General features: G+C 48.6%; 1 protein-coding gene across 8 annotated transcripts in view; it reads left to right on the top strand.

The window, feature by feature from the left end:
- Positions 1–22,254, top strand: part of LOC125301461 (R3H domain-containing protein 2) — a 34,426-nt gene that overhangs the window by 11,002 nt on the left and 1,170 nt on the right. For 3 of the 8 annotated variants that reach the window (XM_048253879.1, XM_048253878.1, XM_048253884.1), the window contains exons 12-23: positions 900–953; positions 7,778–8,013; positions 8,570–8,748; positions 9,140–9,244; positions 11,069–11,365; positions 13,836–13,962; positions 14,220–14,440; positions 14,567–14,721; positions 15,190–15,290; positions 15,691–15,860; positions 17,218–17,362; positions 21,047–21,141. In XM_048253879.1, coding sequence (XP_048109836.1) covers positions 900–953; positions 7,778–8,013; positions 8,570–8,748; positions 9,140–9,244; positions 11,069–11,365; positions 13,836–13,962; positions 14,220–14,440; positions 14,567–14,721; positions 15,190–15,290; positions 15,691–15,860; positions 17,218–17,362; positions 21,047–21,141 — 1,885 coding nt within the window. Of the gene's footprint in view, positions 1–899; positions 954–7,777; positions 8,014–8,569; positions 8,749–9,139; positions 9,245–11,063; positions 11,366–13,835; positions 13,963–14,219; positions 14,441–14,566; positions 14,722–15,189; positions 15,291–15,690; positions 15,861–17,217; positions 17,363–21,046; positions 21,142–22,254 lie in introns of all 8 variants that reach the window. The other 5 variants (XM_048253881.1, XM_048253882.1, XM_048253885.1 and 2 more) reach the window with 3 other exon arrangements.

Genomic DNA, 22,254 nt, shown 5'->3' with positions numbered 1-22,254 from the left:
TCAGACCAAATAATTACCAAATAAGAAATGAAATGCGTAAGACTCAAAGTTGTCACTTGAAACTGCTTACCGCCAGATCCAATGCGCTATGAACAAACAGCATCAGCATTTCAGTGCTATTATGAGACCTCCTCCTTAGTGGGCTTTGGCCATCATGAGTCGAGCAAAGCCAGCCCCTTCCCTTCTGAATACACATAGCAACTGACCAGACTGAGGTGGCAGTCCGGAAGTCCAGAAGGCCTCTCGCTCATCGGCCCTCAGAAAGTCACAGCCATATGCATCCTGTAGCTTTCAGCGCAAGCAGCTCGTCCTGGGCACATCCTGTTAAATGACACACACACACACACACAGACACACACACACACGCTTACATGCTTCACTCATTGTTCCCCAAACAGTAGCTGATGACCATGATGCTGCCTGAACATCAAAAGATACAGTTTTTGTGACTGCCCATGTTCGGGATTTGCATCAAATGCCCTTATGTATGCCATAATAGATTTTGCACGCATTAGATTCAGGAGGTGGAGGTGGGGTGGGGGTGGAGGTGGAGGGGGGGAGGAGGTGGAGGGTGGAGGTGGAGGGTGGAGGTGGAGGGGGGAGGAGGGGGGGAGGAGGTGGGGTGGAGGGTGGGGGTGGAGGTGGGGTGGAGGGGGGGAGGAGGGGGGGTGGAGGTGGGGTGGAGGGGGGTTGCTCAGTTTGCCCTTTTTTTCCTTCACTTTTTGTGTTGCTGGGTTTTATCGCTCCTTGGGGGTGGAAGTTCCTTTTCCCCACCCCACCCGTCCCATGTAGCCCTTGTCCCCTACCTTACCACTACCCCTTACACACACCTCCCTACCCTCTTCCCCACCCCCCACCCCCAGTAACCTCTAGCATTTCTCTCCAATGCAACCCAACAGACTTTCCACTGAAGGCTATTCCTCTAGTTCTCAAAAGAGGAGGCAGATCTTTAGGTACTGGGTGTGATGTGTGTTGTCATGCCCGTTTTCTGTGGTTATCTATTAATGATTTGTTTGTTTGGTTTTTTTCTCGTGTGTGTGTTTATTTCTGTTGGTTTGTTGTCCGTCCCCTGCTTGGCGATGGCTCGGCGCACCGTGGGGCTCAACAGGCCCATGCATGGCTGCTTCGTGGGGGCGTTTATTCCCTCACTTTTATTTATTTAGCCTTTTCACTCACTTCTCTGGGGACGATAGCCATCACCCCTGCTGCACACAGCATCACTGGGGCGCACGTGTGTGTGTGTGTGTGTGTGTGTGTGTGTGTGTGTGTGCGTGTGTGTGCGCCTGCGCCTGTGTGTGTGTGTATGTGCACATTTTGTGTGTGTATGTGCACATTTTGTGTGTGTGTGTGTGTGTGTGCGCCTGTGTGTGTGTGTATGTGCACATTTTGTGTGTGTGTGTGTGTGTGTGTGTGTGTGTGTGAGTGTGTGTGCACGTGTGTGTGTGTGTGTGCACATTTTGTGTGTGTGTGTGTGTGTGTGTGTGTGTGCCTGTGTGTGTGTGTGTGTGTGTATGTGCACATTTTGTGTGTGTGTGCGCACATCTTTAATTTCCCCTGGGGATCAATAAAGTATCTATCTATCTATCTAGATATATCTTTCTACATGTGTGTGTGTGTATGTGTGTGTGTGTGTGTGCGCACATCTTGAATTTCCCCTGGGGATCAATAAAGTATCTATCTATCTATCTAGATATATCAAAGTCAAAGTCAAAGTCTGCTTTATTGTCAATTTCTTCACATGTCAAGACATACAAAGAGATCGAAATTGCGTTTCCTACTATCCCACGTTGGAGACAAGACATATTTTACCAATTAGGTCCACAGACAAACATAACATTCAAGTAAACAATATAAAAAGTAAAAATAAGAAGGCACATACAATGAAGAAATAAGAGCAGCAAAATTTGGTAGCAATTGTGCATACAGTAGACAGTCAATATAATATAGTCAGGCCAATAAATGGCTGAGGTAGTTTTGTTTGACCTAAGTATGAAAGTGGCATAGTGGTGCAAGTTATGTAAGAGCAGCAGAAGTGTATTCAGAAGTGTTCAGGACAACAGGACAACAACAACAAGTTGCAAGTGTGCAAGTGGAGTAGTGCAAGTGGAGTAGTGCAAGGCAGCTATTGTGGGTCTAAAAGTCCAGGATGTTATGTAGAGGGTGGAGGGGGGAGATGGGGGAGAGAGTTTAGCATCCTAACAGCCTGGTGTATGAAGCTGTTGGTGAGTCTGGTGGTGCGGGAGCGCAGGCTTCTGTACCTCTTCCCAGAGGGCAGTAGATCAAACAAATTGTGAGCGGGGTGACTTGCATCACTCACAATTGTGGTCGCCTTTACTTGGTGAGGTGGGAGGTGTAAATGTCCTTCAGGGAGGGGAGTGAAGCACCAATAATCCTTCCAGCTGTGTTCACTATGCTGCAGCAGGGCTTTCCTGTTGTATTCAGTGCAGCTTCCGCCCACAGCGATACAGCTGGAGAGGATGCTCTGGTGCCTCGGTAGAATGTGGTCATGATGGCTGGTGGAGCACTTGCTCGCCTGAGTTTCACTTAGGAAGTACAGGCGCTGAGCTTTCTTCGCCAGTGATGCAGTGTTGGTGGTCAGGAGAGGTCTTCACTGATGTGCACCCCAGGAATTTGGTGCTGCTCACTCTCTCCACCACAGCACCGTCGATGGTCAGTGGCAGGTGTTGGGTGTGACCTCTCTGAGGAAGTCAACAACAATCTCCTTGGTCTTGCTGACGTTCAGCAGGAGGTTGTTGTCCCTGCACCCGTGTGGTCAGAAGGTCGACCTCCAACCTGTATTGAGTCTCGTCACCCTTGGTGATGAGACCCACCAGAGTTGTGTCGTCAGCAAATTTCACCATGTGGTTGTTGCTGTAGGTTGCAGTGCAGTCATGCGTCAACAGGGTGAAGAGCAGCGGACTGAGCACGCAGCCTTGGGGGCCCCGTGCTCAGTGTGATGCTGCTTGAGATATTGTTGCCAATCACATTACTACTTGAGGCCTCTGACAGAGGAAGTCCAGTAGTCAGTTGCAGAGGTAGGTACTAAGTCCCAGTTTGTCAAGTTTGCAGATGAGTTGTTGTGGTATTATGGTGTTGAATGCAGAACTGAAGTCTATAAACAGCAATCTCACATATGAGTCTCTTTTTTCCAGGTGGGTGAGGGCTGGGTGGAGGGCAGAGCAGATTGCATCCTCTGTGGACCGTTTGGCTCGGTATGCAAACTGGAAGGGTCCAGGGTGGGGGATGGATTTGATGTGTGACATGACAAGCGCTCAAAGCACTTCATGATGATGGGTGTCAGTGCCACGCGGTAGTCATTGAAGCAGGATGGAGCAGTTTCTTCGGCACAGGTATGATGGTGGCAGCTTTGAAACATGATGGGGCCGATGGCTTGCTTCAGGGAAGTGTTACAGATGTCTGTGAAGACATCCTTAAGCTCCTCAAGCGCAGTCCTTCAGCCCGACCTGGGATGTTGTCTGGGCCTGCTGCCTTCACGGTGTTGATAGCAGCAAGTATCCTCTTCACGCTGTCGGCAGAGAGGCACAGGGGCTGCTCGTGTGGAGGGGAGGGTCTTCTGTGGGCAAGTGCTGTTTTGTGCTTCAAAGCGAGCAAAGCGGTTTAGATTGTTGAGCAGAGGGATGTTGCTCTCACAGCTCTGTGGCGCGGGCTTGTAGTCTGTGATGGCCTGAATGCCCTGCCATAGGCTTTGTGCGTTCCTGCTGTCTTTGAAGTGGGTGGTTATCTTGCGAGTGTATTCCTTTTTTGCTTCCTTGATGCCACGGGACAGGTTGGCTCTCGCTGTTCTCATGCCAGCTTCATCCCCAGCTCTGTAGGCTTTGTCTCTGGCCCTCAGCAGCCTGAGGACATCCCCTGTCAGCCATGGCTTCCAGTTAGCCCTATTCCAGTTATATCTATCTACATTTGTGTGTGTGTGTGTGTGTGCGTGCATGCGTGCGCTGGTAGACGGGTGCTTGTTGCCATGGTGGAGGTTGCCTGGCCGTGCTGCTCCTCTGAGCCCCGGTGGCTCAGTGCTGATGGACAGGCAGCGGCATGAAGTCCTCCCAGCCCAGCCCCCTGCTCTGGGTCACTGGGCCGGCCCGGTTCATCTCGCTCAGCTGTTCGCTCATGTTCCGCACTGTTTCAGCAGTATGGCTTGATGGGAGGGAGTTTGCTTACAACACAGATTATCTTTGGAGTAGGGAAGCACAACACGTGATTTTTTTCCCCAGTGATTTTTAAAAAAGCTAACATTTTCAAACTCATTGTGGCTGATTACCAAACTAGACTTTTTTTTTTATTATTATTACATTAACCTCTCTTGTATTAGAAGGAACTTTAGTATTCTTAGTTATTACTTATTATTCTTAGTGTTTGAGTGTTAGAGGTTTTTTTTTTTTTGTGCGTGTGTGACTGTGTGTGAAAGGTGTGTGACTGTGTGTGAAAAGTAGAGCTGGGGGCTAGGGTTGGGGGAAGTTGAAGGGGCTGGGAAGTGGGGGAATGGGTGTAGGGAGGGATTGGGATGTTGTTAGAATGAGGGAGGAGTGGGAGGTTTTGGGGTTGCTGTTATGAGGGAAGCATGAAATGTTGGAGGGAAATCAACTTTTGGAGTTCTCTCTTGTTTGGAGAGAAATGTAATTTAAAAACTGCTGTTATTTTCCCTCTGCAAGTATTTAGTTTGAATGGTATTTTCAGTTGTAATGTGCTGACCCTAATAACTTCATACAATAAAAAAAATATTATTATTCTTAGTGTGACACATCGGTATACAAACATAAGATATTTCTTTTTATTATATCCTAAATGCATCTTTTAACAAATGTAGATATTCATTCATAAAAAAAAGAATGAATGAAATTAAACTAGTGTTAACGCGTTTGTATGAAGCTTCTCAGAGACCTTATCGGGCAGACACATTTGCAGAAATATTCCGATCTGCCGATTTAATAACTAAAGTTTCTTTCGGCTGATATCATCATTGTGCCGTTATTATTGTCTCCGTTGTGTGGAGTGTAAGGAGCTGCTGCTTTAGGCTTGCAGTTAAGACACGAAGGTGAAGAGGTTTTTAGGTTGGGCTGCCGCCTGCAGCTTAGAGTAGTGGATTGAGAAACAGCGCAGCCTACTGCATGAGAAGTGATAGTGCATCCCCCGTTATGAATGCACAGAATTGAAATAAGCTGATTCAAATAACATAATCTAGATGTATTGATGGTAGTATTACCATTGAAGTATTGCCATATAACTAGGAGCTTATCATGTTATGTTTTATTTTTTAAAGAGACTTGATTAGCATTTCAGATTGTGAGATGGTTTCCAGGGGGACGAGGAGGCAGACATGTTGTGAAGAAGGAAATCTCTCTGTTCATCTACCTTCCCCTCTCTACTCTCCTCCCCTCCCTCCCTCCCTCTCTCTCACTCATCCCTCTTTCTCTCTCTCTCTCTCTCTTTCCCACTCTCCCACTCTCATCTGCATAGTGAGAACTACCCTCCCCTAAAATAGGCCGCACAGCTCGCTTAAAATAGCTCATCCATTAATTACAGCCGCACTGAAAAATTCATCAGACACTGCCACCTTTAAAATAAAAGAAAAAAAAACAAAAAAGAAAGCAATGCAGGAAGACAGAAAGAGAGAAATCAAAACAGCCAGAGAAACACACACCGCTCACGATATGCCAAGAGTATTTTTCGCCCCTCTCCAATCTTGGAGATTCTCCTGTTCCGTTCTGTTTTTTTAGCTCAATTTGAGCACATCCCACACACTGTCTCCTCTCTGTCTGTCACCTCGCAGTGCCAGGGGAGGCAGCCGCAGATATGAAGCCATCTGAGCCACAGCAGCAGGCATGCACCAATACACTCATTCGCTCTCAACGTTTCTTTCTCTTCAACTTTTCCTCTCTCCATTTCTCTCTCTCCCTCCCTCCCTCTCTCTCTCTCCCTCCGATTCTTCCTCTATACAAGTTCAGGCAGACAGAAGTACTAAAGCACAGACAATTGGAACCAAAAGTAAGACAAAATGTGGACTTAGTCCTGGTCCTTCTGCAGCCATGTTGGGCTAATGAGAAGGGACTAATCGCGATTTCTGCTGCTGTGTACAGTACTGCAAGAACATGCTTTGTTGAGTCCCTGGTGATGGGAAATAAATTCAGAGCTTATTATTCACTAAATATGGCACCTTCCTCTCTTTGAACAAGCCAGAAAAGTGCATCAAGTGTTAAATGGTACCATTTCCTAAATGGCTAGTCCAGACAAATTGATCTGTTTGTGTTGTAGCGAGAGTCACCATTAGATGACAGGAGCTTCTACATCAAGGCTTGTGTGTTTAGATACACATTTCCTTTTCAACAGTAGTAGAGTCTACATTACATGTTAGATATTCTTAAAATATAGCGTGTGGGTGTCCACCTATGTTTCTAACTGTACGTTTCTCTGTTTAATGAACCTGAATTTGTGCGCTAACTTGGCATCAACATTTTTGATGTGGGAGTTTGTCTACTTGTGTGAGGTTGTGTGTGTGTGTGCCGCCTTGTTATGTGTTAGTATGTTGTCTGCATTGTGTGTCAGATGGTGGTGTGATTGTGTATGTTGTCTTCCTACTGTGTGAGGTGTCTGTGTGTTTGTAATTAAATTCTGTATTGTGTGTGTTGTACCGTCCACAGCTTGGGGTTCGTTAACAGTGTTGTCCATTTCCGTGTCTGGTTTGTCTTTTGGGAAATGTACCTTGTAAACTTGCCCCTGGACTTGCATCACACCAGTTCTAACTGCATGTGTGTGTAATGTATGTATGTCTGTGTGTGTGTGTGTGTAGGTGTGTGACTTGGAGTGATCTAGAAGCTGATGGGAATACTGCGTGTGTGTGTTTGCACATGTGCTGGGGTGTCTGCATTTCTTGGATTGTTATTTTTTGGCTTGGAATGGGGTGTTGGACAGAGCTGTTGGTATTTGTGCTGAATGCTTCACTCCCCCTGTAAGCCCCAAAGAGATGAGAAGAGATGAGAAGAGAAGAGTGTGTTTGTGTCTGTAATCAACATGCTCTTTACTCTTCTCCTCCCCTCTTTCATTTCCTCTCTTCTTTGCACCCTCTCTTTCCTTTGCTATTCTGCCTCTCTCTCTCTCTCTCCCTCCCTCTCTCTCTCTCTCTCTCTCTCTCTGTGTCAAACCCCCCACATTCTGTCTTTCTTTTTTGTTCTTCATCATGTCCTTGCTTTGCTCTGATTCTGTTCCTTCACCACACATTTGGATCTGTCTCCACTTGGAATCTTTGTTTCTCTGTAACGTTATACGTCTCTTTATCTGTTACTTCGTCTATGTCAACATTTCTCTCTCTCTCTCGCCTCCTTGCCTCCTTTCACTCTCTGTTGTTCTATCTATCATTCTATCTGTTGTTCTATCTATCATTCTATCTGTTGTTCTATCTATCATTCTATCTGTTGTTTTTCTTCTCACTTTCTTTTACTCTTCTCCATTGTCTCTTTCTCTCATCTTCCCCCTCTCCCTCTCATCTCTCTCTCTTCCCCTCTCCCTCTCTCTCTCCCCCCCTCTCTCTCTCTCCCCTCCTCTCTCTCTCCCCCTCCTCTCTCTCTCTCTCTCTCTCTCTCTCTCTCTCTCTCTCTTGTCCCCCCTTCTCTCTCTCTCTCTTCACCCTCTCTCTCTCTATCTCTCCCTTGCCCCATTCTCTCTCTCTCTCTCTCTTTCTCTCTCTTTCTCTTCACCCTCTCTCTCTCTATCTTTTCCTCCCCCCATTCTCTCCCTCTCCCTCTCCCTCTCTCTCCCTCTCCGTCAGGGGGAACCGTGAGAGCTCGAGCAGGGCGTCGAGCAGCCGGCAGAGCAGCACGGACAGCGACATGAAGTGTGTGGAGCCGCGGCCGTGGAGCAGCACCGACTCGGACAGCTCCAACCGCACACTGCGGCCGCCCGTCACCAAGGCCAGCAGCTTCTCTGGCATCTCCATTCTGACGCGCGGGGACAGCCTGGGCAGTGCCAAGGGCTCCCAGGGCAGCGCCAGGGGCTCTCGCAACGGTACCCAACACCAGCCTGCCCTCTTGCCCCCCCCCACACTCACTACTTGGACACATTTTTATGTTTAACAAATGCTCCTGCTGCGTTCAGTATGTCATAGGACACTTAGGACTTGGCTGCGTAGTGTTTATGTAGCTTAAACAAAGTGATGTAAGATGGTTTTCCATCTTACATGTATATTCACATGATCTGATCAGACCAAACCACGTGGAAGCCTCAAGAAAGAAAATAGACCTCTGAAGTTCGCCTACACAAAGAACCCAAACTTGCCATTTTTGCCCATATAAGAAGATCTGGATCTCCTTATATGGGCAAAGATGACAGCTCTTAGGTATTTTTTTTATAGGTGAACATCAGAGGTATGTTAATCATTTGATTTGGAAAATCTCATCTTAACATCTTAAAAAGTTCTCATATTCTCTGGACGGATGCTGTGCAGTCCTGGCACGACTTGGTTATTGTCCCACCTCCTCACAGGACTCTTTCAAGGAGAAACAGCGCCAGCCCCAGGTGTGCAGTTGCAGTGACCCACCTCTCTCTCTCTCTCTCCTGCCAGCGCTCCCCCCGGCCACCCTGGACGTGTGCCCCCCGGCGGCCGCTCCACAGACGGCCCGCAGCCTGCTGCCCTGCCCGTCCAACCCGCCCCAGCAGCAGAGCCAGCCACCCCCTCCCCCACCCCAGCAGGCCCTGCTGCCCACGCCCACCCAGCACCCCATGGGCAACCACATGATGGGCCCAGGTGGTGGTCGTCCGGGCGGGGGGGAGCTGGGCTAGGATACTTTGTTTGTTAATTCCTCCTCTACCTTCAGTTTTAAGCCGCTTTCAAGTAAATGTTATTATTTACTTTTTCCCTTTCGTTAGCTACCAAATAATAACAACCTCTCTTTCACCCTTCCCTCTCTTCTGCGCCTTCTCCTTTGCTGCTGCCTCCAACCTTTGGGCTGTCCTCTTCTCTTCTCTCCTGTCCTCTTCTCTTCTCTCCATTTCTTCACCTTTTCTTTCCTCTTCTCTCCTTTTTCTCTCTTTCTTATTTACATGTCTGTCTCAATCCTTCCCCCTCACTCACTTCTTTGCTCGTTCTATCTCTCCCTCTCTCTCTCCCTCATCCCTCTCTCTCTCCCTCTCTCAGCCGGTGGGTGCTCTGCAGCCCTCTCCACAGCCTGTCTCCTACTCCAGCCCTTCCTGTCCCCAGGTCCTCCTGCCCGTCTCTCCTCCCCAGCAGTACAACATGGTACTCCTCTCTCTTCTCCTCTCCTCTCCCTTCTCCTCTCCTCTCCTCTCCTCTCTTCTCCTCTCTTCTCCTCTCTTCTTCTCTTCTCTTCTCTTCTCTTCTCTTCTCCTCTTCTCTCCTCTCCTCTCCTCTCTTCTCCTCTCTTCTCCTCTTCTCTCCTCTCCTCTCTCTTCTCTTCTCTCTTCTCTTCTCTCTTCTCTTCTCTTCTCTCTTCTCTCCTCTCCTCTCTTCTCTTCTCTCTTCTCTTCTCTCTTCTCTTCTCTTCTCTTCTCTTCTCTTCTCTTCTCTTCTCTTCTCTCTTCTCCTCTCCTCTCTCCTCTCTCTTCTCTTCTTTCTCCTCTCTCTTCTCTTCTCTTCTCTTCTCTTCTCTCTTCTCTTCTCTCTTCTCTTCTCTTCTCTTCTTCTCTTCTCTTCTCTCTTCTCTTCTCTTCTCTCTTCTCTTCTCTTCTCTCCTCTTCTCTCTTCTCGTCTCTCTTCTCTTCTCTCTTCTCTTCTCTTCTCTTCTCTTCTCCTCTCTTCTCCTCTCTTCTCTTCTCTTCTCCTCTCTTCTCTTCTCTTCTCTTCTCTCTTCTCTTCTCTTCTTCTCTCTTCTCTTCTCTTCTCTTCTCTCTTCTCCTCTCCTCTCTCCTCTCTCTTCTCTTCTCTTCTCTTCTCCTCTCTCTTCTCTTCTCTTCTCTTCTCTCTTCTCTTCTCTTCTCTTCTCTTCTCTTCTCTTCTCTCTTCTCTCCTCTCCTCTCTTCTCTTCTCTCTTCTCTTCTCTCTTCTCTTCTCTTCTCTTCTCTTCTCTTCTCTTCTCTCTTCTCTTCTTCTCTTCTCTTCTCTTCTCTTCTCTCTTCTCCTCTCCTCTCTCTCTCTTCTCTCCTCTCTTCTCTTCTCTTCTCCTCTCTTCTCCTCTCTCTCTCCTCTCTTCTCTTCTTCTCTCTTCTCCTCTCTCACTCCCATCCTCTTCTCTTCTCCTCTTCTCCTCTCTCTCTCTCTTCTCTTCTCTTCTCTTCTCTCTTCTCCTCTCTTCTCTTCTCTTCTCTTCTCTTCTCCTCTCTTCTCTCTCACTCCTCTCTTCTCTTCTCCTCTCTTCTCTCTTCTCCTCTCTCACTCCCATCCTCCTCTCTTCTCCTCTTCTCTTCTCTCCTCTCTTCTCCTCTCTCTTCTCCTCTCTCTCTCTCTCTCTCTCTCTCTCTCTCTCTCTCTCTCTCTAACCACTCAGCTTCCCATCACAAACAAGTAAGGTAGCTGGCAGTGAGGTTGGGGCGCCGTACACCACATTGTCCTTCCTCCAATTCTTTTGAAACAGAGATGGACGTTATCTAGCATGAGTTAATTCATGTCACTGTGTGATTCTTGTGCCACGTGATGTGTCGGGTGTCTGTAGATGATATAGGATCAGTTGTTTAGGTTGTGCTAAAATAAAACGCAACAAGTATGCATGTAGGTTGTTTTATGAAGATGGTTATGGTTATAGTATTTAGTATGGTATAGTGGCCAGTATGTAATAGTACTGTAATGAAGATGGTTATGGTTATAGTATTTAGTATGGTATAGTGGCCAGTATGTAATAGTACTGTATTTAGTATGGTATAGTGGCCAGTATGTAGTACTGTATTTAGTATGGTATAGTGGCCAGTATGTAGTACTGTATTTAGTATGGTATAGTGGCCAGTATGTAATAGTACTGTATTTAGTATGGTATAGTGGCCAGTATGTGATAGTACTGTATTTAGTATGTTATAGTGGCCAGTATGTAATAGTACTGTATTTAGTATGGTATGGTATAGTGGCCAGTATGTACTGTAATGTCTCCGTTCTTCCATCCTTCCTTGTTGCCAGGGTGACGAGCTGACTCCTCAGTTTGGCCAGATGACCCTAAGCCGCCAGGGCTCCAGCGAGAACCCAGAGGGGCCGCCGATGTACCAGACGGCGCCGGCCGTCCTCTCCCAGCACCCCCCGCCCCAGACCGGCTACATCATGGCCGCCCCCGCGGGCCAACCCATGGCCCCTCCCTCCGGCTACCAGCCCAGCGGCGCCCACTCCCATCCTCCGCCGCCCCCTCCTCCGCCCGCTCAGCCCGTCATGCAGGCTCCGCCTCCCCCGCAGGGCTACATGCAGGCCCCTCCCCCCCAGCAGGTAAGAAGCTTTAGGTGATAAGAAGACGTTTGACTGTGACTTTGTTTACTCAACGTACAGTATGTTAGCTGGTATAGCTCCTGTATAGAGCACTCACCTATTTTGCCCATGCCCTATTACCCCAGCCCCTTAAGTGTATGTGCCAATTAATATAATTTCCCTACTAACCTGGATGGCGGATCCCGGATAAGAACTTAACCTCCCCTCCCAAAAGGGTGTCTAAATTATCTTTGTACCAAGAATGACACTGTTCAGTGTTGTAATGCTGTGTGTACAAAACTGCATGAAGCAACTAGTGGAATATAGTTTCGGAACGAGAACTCTAGAGAAGGTCTAACGGTAATTTGTTTCTGTCTTGAGTTTTCTCCCTAAATGTTTTCTGTAGTAGTTCGCCACTGATCTGAACTAATCATGCGATGAGAATGTAGTCAAATAAGGTTTTCGGGAGGATAAAACTTGCCTTTCAATTCACCACCACATTTTAATGTCCCTCATAACACCTTGAGGGACTGAGTGAGTTGGTGAAAATAGGGAACACGACGGCACAGTATCAAACTATGAGCGTGGTAAATATAATGGGGTAATTTAGGCAGTAAATGCTCCCGGAAGAGCCAAATCACCTCTGCTCACACCTACACACTTCCCGCTACTGACAAATGTAAGGTTGTTTAAATAAATATTATGTTTGATTTCTAATTTCCAATCAAAAAGGGTGGAAATTGTTTCTATTAAGATATAGAGCGTGTCCGGGTCGGAAGTGAAGGCTCGTAGGTGCGGACGTGCTCAGTTGTGGTTTGCGCTGGTTCTATTTGTCTGATCTGAGCTGTGTGGACTCTGCGGCACAGAGAGAGGCGGCTGACCAGGGGAGAGGGGGCTCCAGAGAGCTCCTGTGCTGTGGCGGTGCAGCGGTGTGACATTACATCGCACAGGAGCGAGTTGCCACATTGTTTGTTTGCTGTCTGCTGAGGACGGTCAAGACTGGCGGTGGCGGCATATCGGATCCCTCTATGCCTGGCTTGGGCTTGGGGGAGAGGGGGGTTCAGTCCAGGTCTTCTCACATCTCCTTTCTTTTGTCTTAAATCAGACACTTTTAAATGTCATCATCAGTGCACTTTTCTTTTCTTTTTTTGTCTTTTGTTGCCGAGCAGGCAGGAGGTGGGAAAGTGAGGGAGACACAAGAGGGAGGGGGCGCTTCACTTTGCAGTTGCGTAACCAGATAAGTGAGAAATGTCGATGGGGGGCTCTGCTGCCAAGTTTCTCAGCCAGCTCTTGCACTTTCCCCAGCATCTCTCTCTCTCTCTCTCTCTCTCTCTCTCTCTCTCTCTTCCTTTCCATATATATACTATATATATATATATCTCTATATCTCTCTCCCTATCTCTCTCTCTCTATATGCTCCCATCTCTCTCTCCTATCTCCCTCGAATCCATCTCTCTCTCTCCCTATATATGGCTCCATCTCTCTCCCTCTCTCTCTTTCTCTCTCTCTCTCTCTTTCTCTCTCTCTCTCTCCCTCTCTCTCCCCTCTCTCCCAAGTCTCTCTCCCTCTATCCCTGGGATGTATGTCCCCTCTTGTCATAGATCTCCCTATATCCCCCTCTCTTTCTCTCTCTCCCTCCCTCCTCGCTCCCTCTCTCTCTCTCTCCCCTTCTCTCCCAGTGCCTCTCTCCCTCTATCCCTCGCTCCCTCTCTCTCCCTCTCTCTCCCCTTCTCTCCCAGTGCCTCTCTCCCTCTATCCCTCGCTCCCTCTCTCTCCTTCTCTCTCTCTCCCCCTCTCTCCCAGTGCCTCTCTCCCTCCCTCTCTCATCCTCTCTCCCTCCCTCCCTCCGTCCCTCTCCCACTCCGGCTGCTGTCTTATGAAGTCGGCTCTTCCTGAAGCGTCATGTGGCCCCTCTGCAGTGTAGCGTGGGCGGCTGAATTGAGCGCTGGGATCCATACGGGCTCCGTTTGAAAGCCCTGAGGAGCCAGGCCTTCAGCAGTGAGTGAGCAGGCCAAGGGCACCACTGGAGCTGTGTGGTGAAACCAGGGAGACCTGCCCCATGCAAAGTATATTGCGTTACACATGCCTTTGGGGTACAATTATAGCATAGTGGAGAGAATGACCGTTGATTAGGAATTATAAAAATTAGACATAAATGCTTGGAAAGGTGGAACAATTGTTGTTTTGTCTTCATGTGAAGTCCTGTGTGTGTGTGTGTGTGTGTGTGTGTGTGTGTGTGTGTGTGTGTGTGTGTGTGTGTGTGTGTGTGTGTGTGTGTGCTTGTATAAGCACATAGGGGGTGTATGGAGTGGGCCCTCTCTGGGTGAAGCTCAAATTGATTTGTATTATGTGCAAGCATCATCAACTCTGTGGAGGAGCAGCAGAGTCTGCAGGAGCTCATTGCAGATGTGCTCTTGTGGGACACACACACACACACTCTCACTCCCTCTCCTTCTCTCTCTCTCTCTCTCTCTCCTTGTCTGTCCGGCAGATCCAGGTGTCATACTACCCTCCAGGCCAGTACCCCAGCTCAGGCCAGCAGTACAGGCCCATGTCCCACCAGGTGTCTTACCCCCAACAGCGTGCCCAGCCCATGCCCCAGCCAGCACAGCAGTCTGGTCAGTCACCGCTCATCGGGCACCACCTCTCTCTCTCTCTCTCTCTCTCTCTCTCTCTCTCTCTCTCGCTCTCTTTTTTTTTTTTTTTTAATCCATCTTTCAGTCTCACTCCACCTCTCTGTCACCCCTTCACTCTCTCCCTCTCTCCTTGTACTGCAAAAAAAAACATTCATTTTGCGCACACACACAGTGACGAACCTTGCATCTTGCAAGACATAATGTATTTAAAATAATCTCCAGTCTCTTCCTCCCATCAGCTGGTATCCAGACTATGATGCCCAGTCAACAGCCAGCGTACCAGAGCTTGATGGGGGTGCAGCAGCCTCAGAACGCCGGCATGATGAACTCCCAGAGAACCAACATGGGAGGCCAGATGCAAGGCCAGATGCAGGGTCAGATGCAGGGTCAGATGCAAGGGCAGATGCAAGGTCAGATGCAAGGCATGATGGTCCAGTATCCGCCAATGCCCTCCTATCAGGTATGTGCTCTCAGACGAATGGTTGTTAGAATCTTTGTGAGATCCATGGCTTGATGAATGTGTTGGAATGGAATCGGAATTGTGATGCAGTGGCGCCATGGTAACCAGTGGTATTCCTTCTGGCAGGTGCCCGTGGCCAATGAGAGCCAGCCGGTGGTGCAGCAGCAGTACCAGCAGCCAGTGATGGTTCCTGCCACGCAGTCGGTACAGGGGCCCATGCCAGGCACGGCCATGCCAGTCTACTACAGCGTCCTAACGCCCACTCAGCAGAACAGCACAAGGTCAGCCTTGCTCTCTCTCTTCTGATCCCACACACACACATACACACACACACACTCACACACGCACACACACACACTCATACACACACACTTACACGCGCACACACACACATACACGCACACACACACACTCATACACACACACTTACACACACACACACACACACACACACACACACACACACACACATACATTCACATGTGTAGCCATCCACACACACTCACGCACACACACACACACACACACACACAGGTGCACAAGGTCAGTTACTATGGATCTTGGCCACTCATGCATTTATAGTCCAAGGCCAAGACAGCACATGTCTAGGCAAGTCAAAACCCACACACAATGTCATACATGTGCTAGACCTCATATAGCACAGCATATAACTAATGCTATCAACTCATGTAAAAGTTTCAGTAATTCCTACTAACAATGTTTACCGTGTGTGTGTGTGTGTGTTACAGTCCGTCAGTGGGCTACTTGCAGTCGGCCAGCTCTGAGCAGTACCAGATCACCCAGTCCCCTGCGCCATGCAACCCCCAGCAGATGCAGCAGCAATATTCAGGTGAAGATCTCTGTCTGCTACTAGTATCTAGGTCATAATTATCCATTACCACTAGACTACTCTGTATATTCTCAGAGTTCTCTCAAAATAGTTCATTTATACTGTTTGTGTGTGTGTGTGTGTGTGTGTGTGTGTGAGTGTGTATGTGGTGTGTGTGTGGTGTGTGTGTGAGCGAGAAGTGCTGTTCTGTGGCAGCTATAATTGGTAGCCAGGTGTCACCTTTACCCCTAATGTGCACATCATGATGTTAAACTTTGCTGGATCTTGTCATAATACTTGAGGTGTGCGTGTGCGTGTGCGTGTGCGTGTCTGTGTCTGTGTCTGTGTCTGTGTCTGTGTGTGTGTGTGTGTGTGTGTGCGTGCGTGCGTGCGTGTGTGTGCGTGTGCGTGTGTCTATCAGGTGTACCACCTCCTGGTCCTGGGGTCATGGTGATGCAACTGAGTGTTCCAAATGGACCCCAGCCCACCCAGAATCCCCCCATGGTCCAGTGGAATCCCTGCAAGTACTACAGCCTGGAGCAACGACCCAGCAAGCCTGGGGAGCTCTACAAGCCTGACTCCAGTCCACAGGTGGCGCACACACACAGACACACACACACACAGCCGTCCTGCACAATTGGCACACCCATGTACACATGGAGACTCATACTGTATACATCATGCTTCTACACTGCATATCAGCTACTGTGACACTTTGATTTTGTTTTTGCTCACTTCAAAGCTCCTCTAACAATAAATACATTATGACAGCATTATATTGATAAAAAAAATGAATTGGTCGTCAAGGCATAGTTTAAAACCATAGCTTATTTTACATGCACGGCCGCTGTACATAACATATTTTAAACAGACAACCTGTTGGTACTACTAAGTTTAGCCAATCTACAGACATGTACTTATAATCCTCATGTTTAGATGTTTGTGTCACTATCCACGTTTACATGGACACTTTTATTCTGATTAGAAAAGGAATAATGGCTCAATCGAAATAAAGATTCTCATATAAACACCTCAATCGGCATAAGAATGCCTGATCAGATTAGAAATTCAATTGGAATGAAAGAGGTGGTGTATTCTTTTCCTATTCTGATTGAACAGCCATGTATACGGTCAATCGGATTGCCTGCTGTATCTTCTTAAGAAAAAGTAGGCGACAACGGCTATTCCAGTCAAACATTCTAAAGAGCTTGAGAGCACCTGATCGAAATAGAACGTACCCCATGTAAACAGATGGCACAAATATTTCAATCGGAATACCAATAGTTTATAGCCTGGCTAACGCCACACCTTATCTCATTGAGATGGGGTCTGGGAACTACACATTCATTTTCTCGTATTTGAGACGTGGTTTTTCGAATGCCCAGAGGCGTTTATTGGGCGCTACGGATGTCTATCAAATGTATCTGTTCGTAGCTCATAGCCGCTTCGGTGTGTCGCATAGACGTCGCCATCGTATTGCTGTCCCCTCTCTATTCTGTGATTGGTTCCTTCGTTGAGGTGAAAATCAGGTCCGTGGAATCCAGGCTGCCTAGCAGCGCGAATAAAATGGGGTCCATGGGGAAACCCAGGCCAGGTAGTTTACTCGGAAAGACAAAAACCAACTGTCCGTGTGAACGTGACTACTATGTGCCTGGAGCATGACAGCGAAGCTACACCAGGCGCGTAACTGAAGCGTTCCATTCGCGTCACGTAAAATCCATTTTAGATTAATGGTCTATTTTTTTCCGTACGCGCCGCTATCACGTCTGGTGTAGCTACTTCCATTGATTATAGTGCCAGCTAATTGTTGCAGCAGACACAACGGAACGCTTCAGTTACGCGCCTGGTGTTGCTCAGCCCTGATGTGTGTGGTGTTGCTCAGCCCTGATGTGTGTGGTGTAGCTCAGCCCTGATGTGTGTGGTATGTGTGTGTGCCCCTCTGCTGCAGGCCAGTAATCAGCTGGGCAGCCCGCTGGCCTCGCCCGCCCAGTCCCCCACCCCGTCGCCGTCCGGCAGCGTCAGCAGTGTGTGCCCAGGCCTCGGCCCTCTGCCCCTCATCTCCCAGTTCTCTCGGCCCGGAGGACCCGCACAAGGTACACACACATGCTCCTACACACACACACATACACACACATACACACACATACACATATACCGGCACATACTTGCTCATATCCACTCTTATTTATACATGCATATTTGTATGTACACACACACACACACACACACACAAATACTCACAGGCTGTTTCACTGTAGAGACACACACACAGCATACCAAACCACACAGGTATGTCCCCTCTCAGCAGGCAAGTCCACAGTGCTCTTTCTTTAGAGTGTCAGTGGCCATTCTTTAGAGTGTCAGTGCTCATTCTTTAGAGTGTCAGTGCTCATACTTTACAATGTCAGTGGCCATTCTTTAGAGTGTCAGTGGTCATTCTTTAGAGTGTCAGTGGTCATTCTTTACAGTATCAGGCGTAGGCTTTAGGTATTGACTTGAATGTTTTATAAGTTCAGACATACAAGGGGCCTATGTGTATTGTACATTGTTATGGTAAGGTAAGTGCTGGATGAATGTGCATCTTAGAAAGACAAAGTTCCCAAGTTCACACGGTGTCCCCAGACTGGATAGTCCTGCACATTGATTTGTTACAACGTTATTACATTACATTACATTACATTACATTACATTTGGCTGACGCTTTTTTAACCAAAGCGACTAACAACATGGTAAACAGTAAGTTTTAGAACAATTCTCACAATTTTAGGACAGTTTAAAAAAAACACATTAGAGTACAGTAAGAATAAGTGCGTCGGTGAGTGCTGTATTTTAACAGTTACTTGTCAGTTTAACGGCTGGTGAGTGCTAGGATCAGTAAGACTTGTTGTAAGTGTTGCTATGAGAGTAGATGTTCTCTAAAGAGCTGGGTCTTCAGGAGTTTTTTGAAAGTGGAAAAGGATGTCCCTGCCCTTGTAGGAACTGGCAGTGTGTTCCACCAACGAGGAACAACAGATGAGAAAAGTTTGGATTGGCTTGGCGTGCGGTGGGTAGAGCTAGGCGATGGATTAAATCCAGAGGAGCAGAGCCGGTCTGGAGGTAGTGTAAGTCTGTATGAGGGCATTCAAGTAGGTGGGAGCAGAACCGGAGACTACTTTGTAGGCAAGCGTTAGAGACTTGAATTTGATGCGGGCCGCCATAGGTAGCCAGTGTAGCTGGATGAGCAGCGGGGTAACATGTGCCCTTTTGGATTGGTTGTAGACCAGGCGGCGCCCGCTGGCGTTCTGGATCATCTGAAGTGGTTTCACTGGCGCAGGCTGGGAGACCTGTCAGGAGGGCATTGCAGTAGTCGTGTAGGCGAGATGACTATTGCCTGAACCAGAAGTTGGGTAGCATCTTGAGTCAAGTAAGTCCTGATTTTCCTCAGATGTTGTAGAGTCGCGAACGGCATGACCGGGCGACTGAGGCAACATGATCTGAGAAGTTTAGTTGGTTGTCGAGAACAACTCCCTAGATTTCTTGCAGTCCTGGTCGATTGAAACAGACAGGGAGTCAAATTTGATGTTGATGTCGTGGTGTATGGTAGGTTTAGCTGGGATGACCAGCAGTTCAGTCTTTGAGAGGTTCAGCTGGAGGTGGTGTGCCTTCATCCATGTAGCTATGTCTGAAAGGCAATCTGAGATCCGTGCTGAAACCAGGGGGTCGTCAGGTGGAAAGGACAGATAGAGCTGTGTGTCGTCTGCATAGCAGTGGTATGAGTTATCAAGTGTTGTGACAAGACTAGTGGTGTTGTAGTGGGGTGAGATGCGATATCCTCACACCTCGTCCCCAAAGAGCGGCTCTGAGTGAAAGAACAGACTGCCACTGGTCCGCCAGTCACTCTTGTCTCGGGCTCACTCATCCGGAAGCTTCCGCCCTCTAGCCAGCCCTGGCGGTCGGCCTCGGCCACGAGAGAACAGACGCTCGGCCCACCCATGACTGGCTAATGAAGGGCCCGTTCTGTTCACCATTTGGTCACCGTGACAACATGTCATACAGTCTCCATCTTTTACACACACACACACACACACACACACACACAGCACTTCTACAGTTGCTCGTTCCTTCCAGACATCAACGCTCCTGTCAGCGTGGCAGCATGACATCGCAGTGACATGTCATGACAAAGTGGCAAAATGACTGTCACCACCTAAAATCACGTTCTCATGTGCTGTCTCTACTCAGCTGGCATCACAAAACACAAAAAACGCTTTAAAATCACGTTCTCATGTGCTGCCTCTACTCAGCTGGCCTCACAAAACACAACAAAACGCTTTAAAACATGCTCCCTGATGCCAGCAAAACCTTGTTGATCACATGCTTCGCTGCTCTGCCCCTGCCGTGTGTGCGTGCGTGCGTGTGTGTGTGTGTGTGTGTGTGTGTGTGTGTGTGTGTGTGTGAGCTCTGGCGGCTCCCCATCCTCAAGTGCCCCTGTGTCTCTTGCGCTGAACTGACCTGCTCCTGTTGGCTTTGGCTCGCACCCAAACGCACTGACACACTGAGACACTAACCCATTTATCACCAGGGACTGGCAACTCACTCATAAATAAACACACACACACACACACACCACACACCACCACACACCACACCACACCACACCACACCACACCACACACACACTGTTACCTGATGAAACACTAACCCACTGACCCTGATCTTGGTTCAGACTCTTGTGATCTGACTTGGCACAACCAACACCCTTCACTACTTCACCCGTACAAGTTTCTAATGAATATATACACACACACACACACACACACACTCCGAAGCAGTTTGTTGCTCAAGCTAGTCAGGTTACACACGTATGCCCTTAATCCGCCTGTTATTTAAATCCTAATGTGCGTGAGCCAGGATTGCCTGACCACAGCGCTGTGACCTGAGGACATGCTGAGGACACACACACACACACACACACACACACACACACACACACACACACGCTGCATCCTTCTCCAGCCAGTAACTTAAACATGAACCGAGAAAAAGATATTCATCACCTTTTCTCTGTACACTGGGGCCAAGCCATACCCCCCACCCCCCACCACACACACACATACACACCTACATACACACACACACACACTCTGACCTGTACGCACTTAAACACACAGCCAGAGACAAACACAGGTTCACCTGTACACACATGTGTACACAATCACATGCATCCATTCATGCCCCCTACATGTCCTCATCCACCTGCACGCTCACGTTGATGCGCACACACACACACACACACACACCACACACACTCTGACCTGTCCTCATCCACCTGCAAGCTCACGTTGATGCACGACACACACACACACACACACACACACCACACACACTCTGACCTGTCCTCATCCACCTGCAAGCTCACGTTGATGCGCACACACACACACACACACACACACACACGCATCGGCTATGATCTGCCCCATCCTTTCTCACCTCCAGCTTCAGGTGTATGCCAGCATCACAGTGGTCTCTGTCATATACAATGAACTCCCTCCCATATGTAGTATATATAGACAAAAATACGGACTATATATACTCAAACAGAATATCTCATAACTCATTCCTCTTTATGTATGTGTGTGTGCGTGTGTGTGTGTGTGTGTGTGTGCGTGTGCGTGTGTGTGTGTGCGTGTGTGTGTTGTGTCGCGTTGCAGCGCGTAGCGTGTCGTGTCAGTGTGTGTAGGTGTGTGTGCGTGCGTGTGTATGTGTGCGTGCGTGTGTGAATGTGTGTGCGCGCGCAGGCGATGGGCGCTACTCTCTGCTGGGCCAGCCACTGCAGTACAGCCTGTGCCCCCCGCCCCTCATGCACAACCAGTCCTCCTACAGCTCCCATCAGGTCAGTGATCTCTGCCTCACACACAGTCACTCATTCATCCATCCATCCATCCATCCATCCATCCATTCATCCATTCATCCATTCATCCATCCACCCACCCATCCACCCACCCATCCATCCATTCATCCATTCATCCAGTCAGCCAGTCAGCCAGTCAGCTTTGCTTTTAGTTTTGCTCACTCTGTTTTTCTTTTTAAAATCTCTTGCTTTGCCTGTTGTCGCTCTGATACTTTGTTTTTCTCAGTTTCTGAGAAAACATTTTTCACCTCTAACATTTTTTCCATTTCTCCATCCATCTTTCTGCTGCTTGTCACACACACGCAGACACACGCGCCAGACACACGCGCTGCGCAGACACACGCATTGCGCCAGACACACGCCAGACCTGCGCACACGCCGGACCTGCGCAGACACACGCAGACACACGCACGACACACGCGCGACACACGCAGACACACGCAGACACACGCAGACACACGCAGACACACGCACACGCAGACACACACACACAGACACTCTCGTCAGCACACCGCTTCTCTCTGCTGCTGCGGCTTTCCCCTGCTCTCATGGCTCCTCCCACCTCTCTGTTCTCTCCTCTGGCTCTGGGCCTCCCCCGACATCCCGTCAGATGTCCTGTGTCGTCTTGGCGATGCCACGTCATCCCCCCAACCCCCTCGCTTTCCCCCCGGCTCCCCACGCCTCGTCCAGCTGTGGTCGCTTCACTGCGCTACTCGCTCAATCCCTGTGGCAGGATGACTCATCCATGCTGGCATCACCCCCCCACACACACACACACACACACACTCCCTTAGCGCTCATAGCTCGTCGATTGCCTCTCTGTCCCTTAGTGTGTCTGCTGTCTGCAGGCATCTCTCCTTTTTTCTTCTGTCAGTGGGCCTGACCCCAAGTCTGTTGTGTAGTCCTCACCTATGTGTGTGTGTGTCCACTCACTGCCTCCGACGGTATGTGTGTGTGCACGCGTACTTACACTGACCTTTTGTTTGTTAGAGACTGTATGTAGGTGTGTACAGAAGTGTGTGCGCGTCTGTGTGTGCGTGCATTTGTTAGAGACTGTACTGTATGTAGGTGTGTACAGAAGTGTTTGCACGTGTG

This window comes from Alosa alosa, chromosome 10 (genome assembly GCF_017589495.1).
Source record: "Alosa alosa isolate M-15738 ecotype Scorff River chromosome 10, AALO_Geno_1.1, whole genome shotgun sequence".
NCBI classification, from domain to species: Eukaryota; Metazoa; Chordata; class Actinopteri; order Clupeiformes; family Clupeidae; genus Alosa; species Alosa alosa.
The sequence above is the reverse complement of the archived record's forward strand: the minus strand, read 5'-3'. Positions and strand labels throughout refer to the sequence as shown.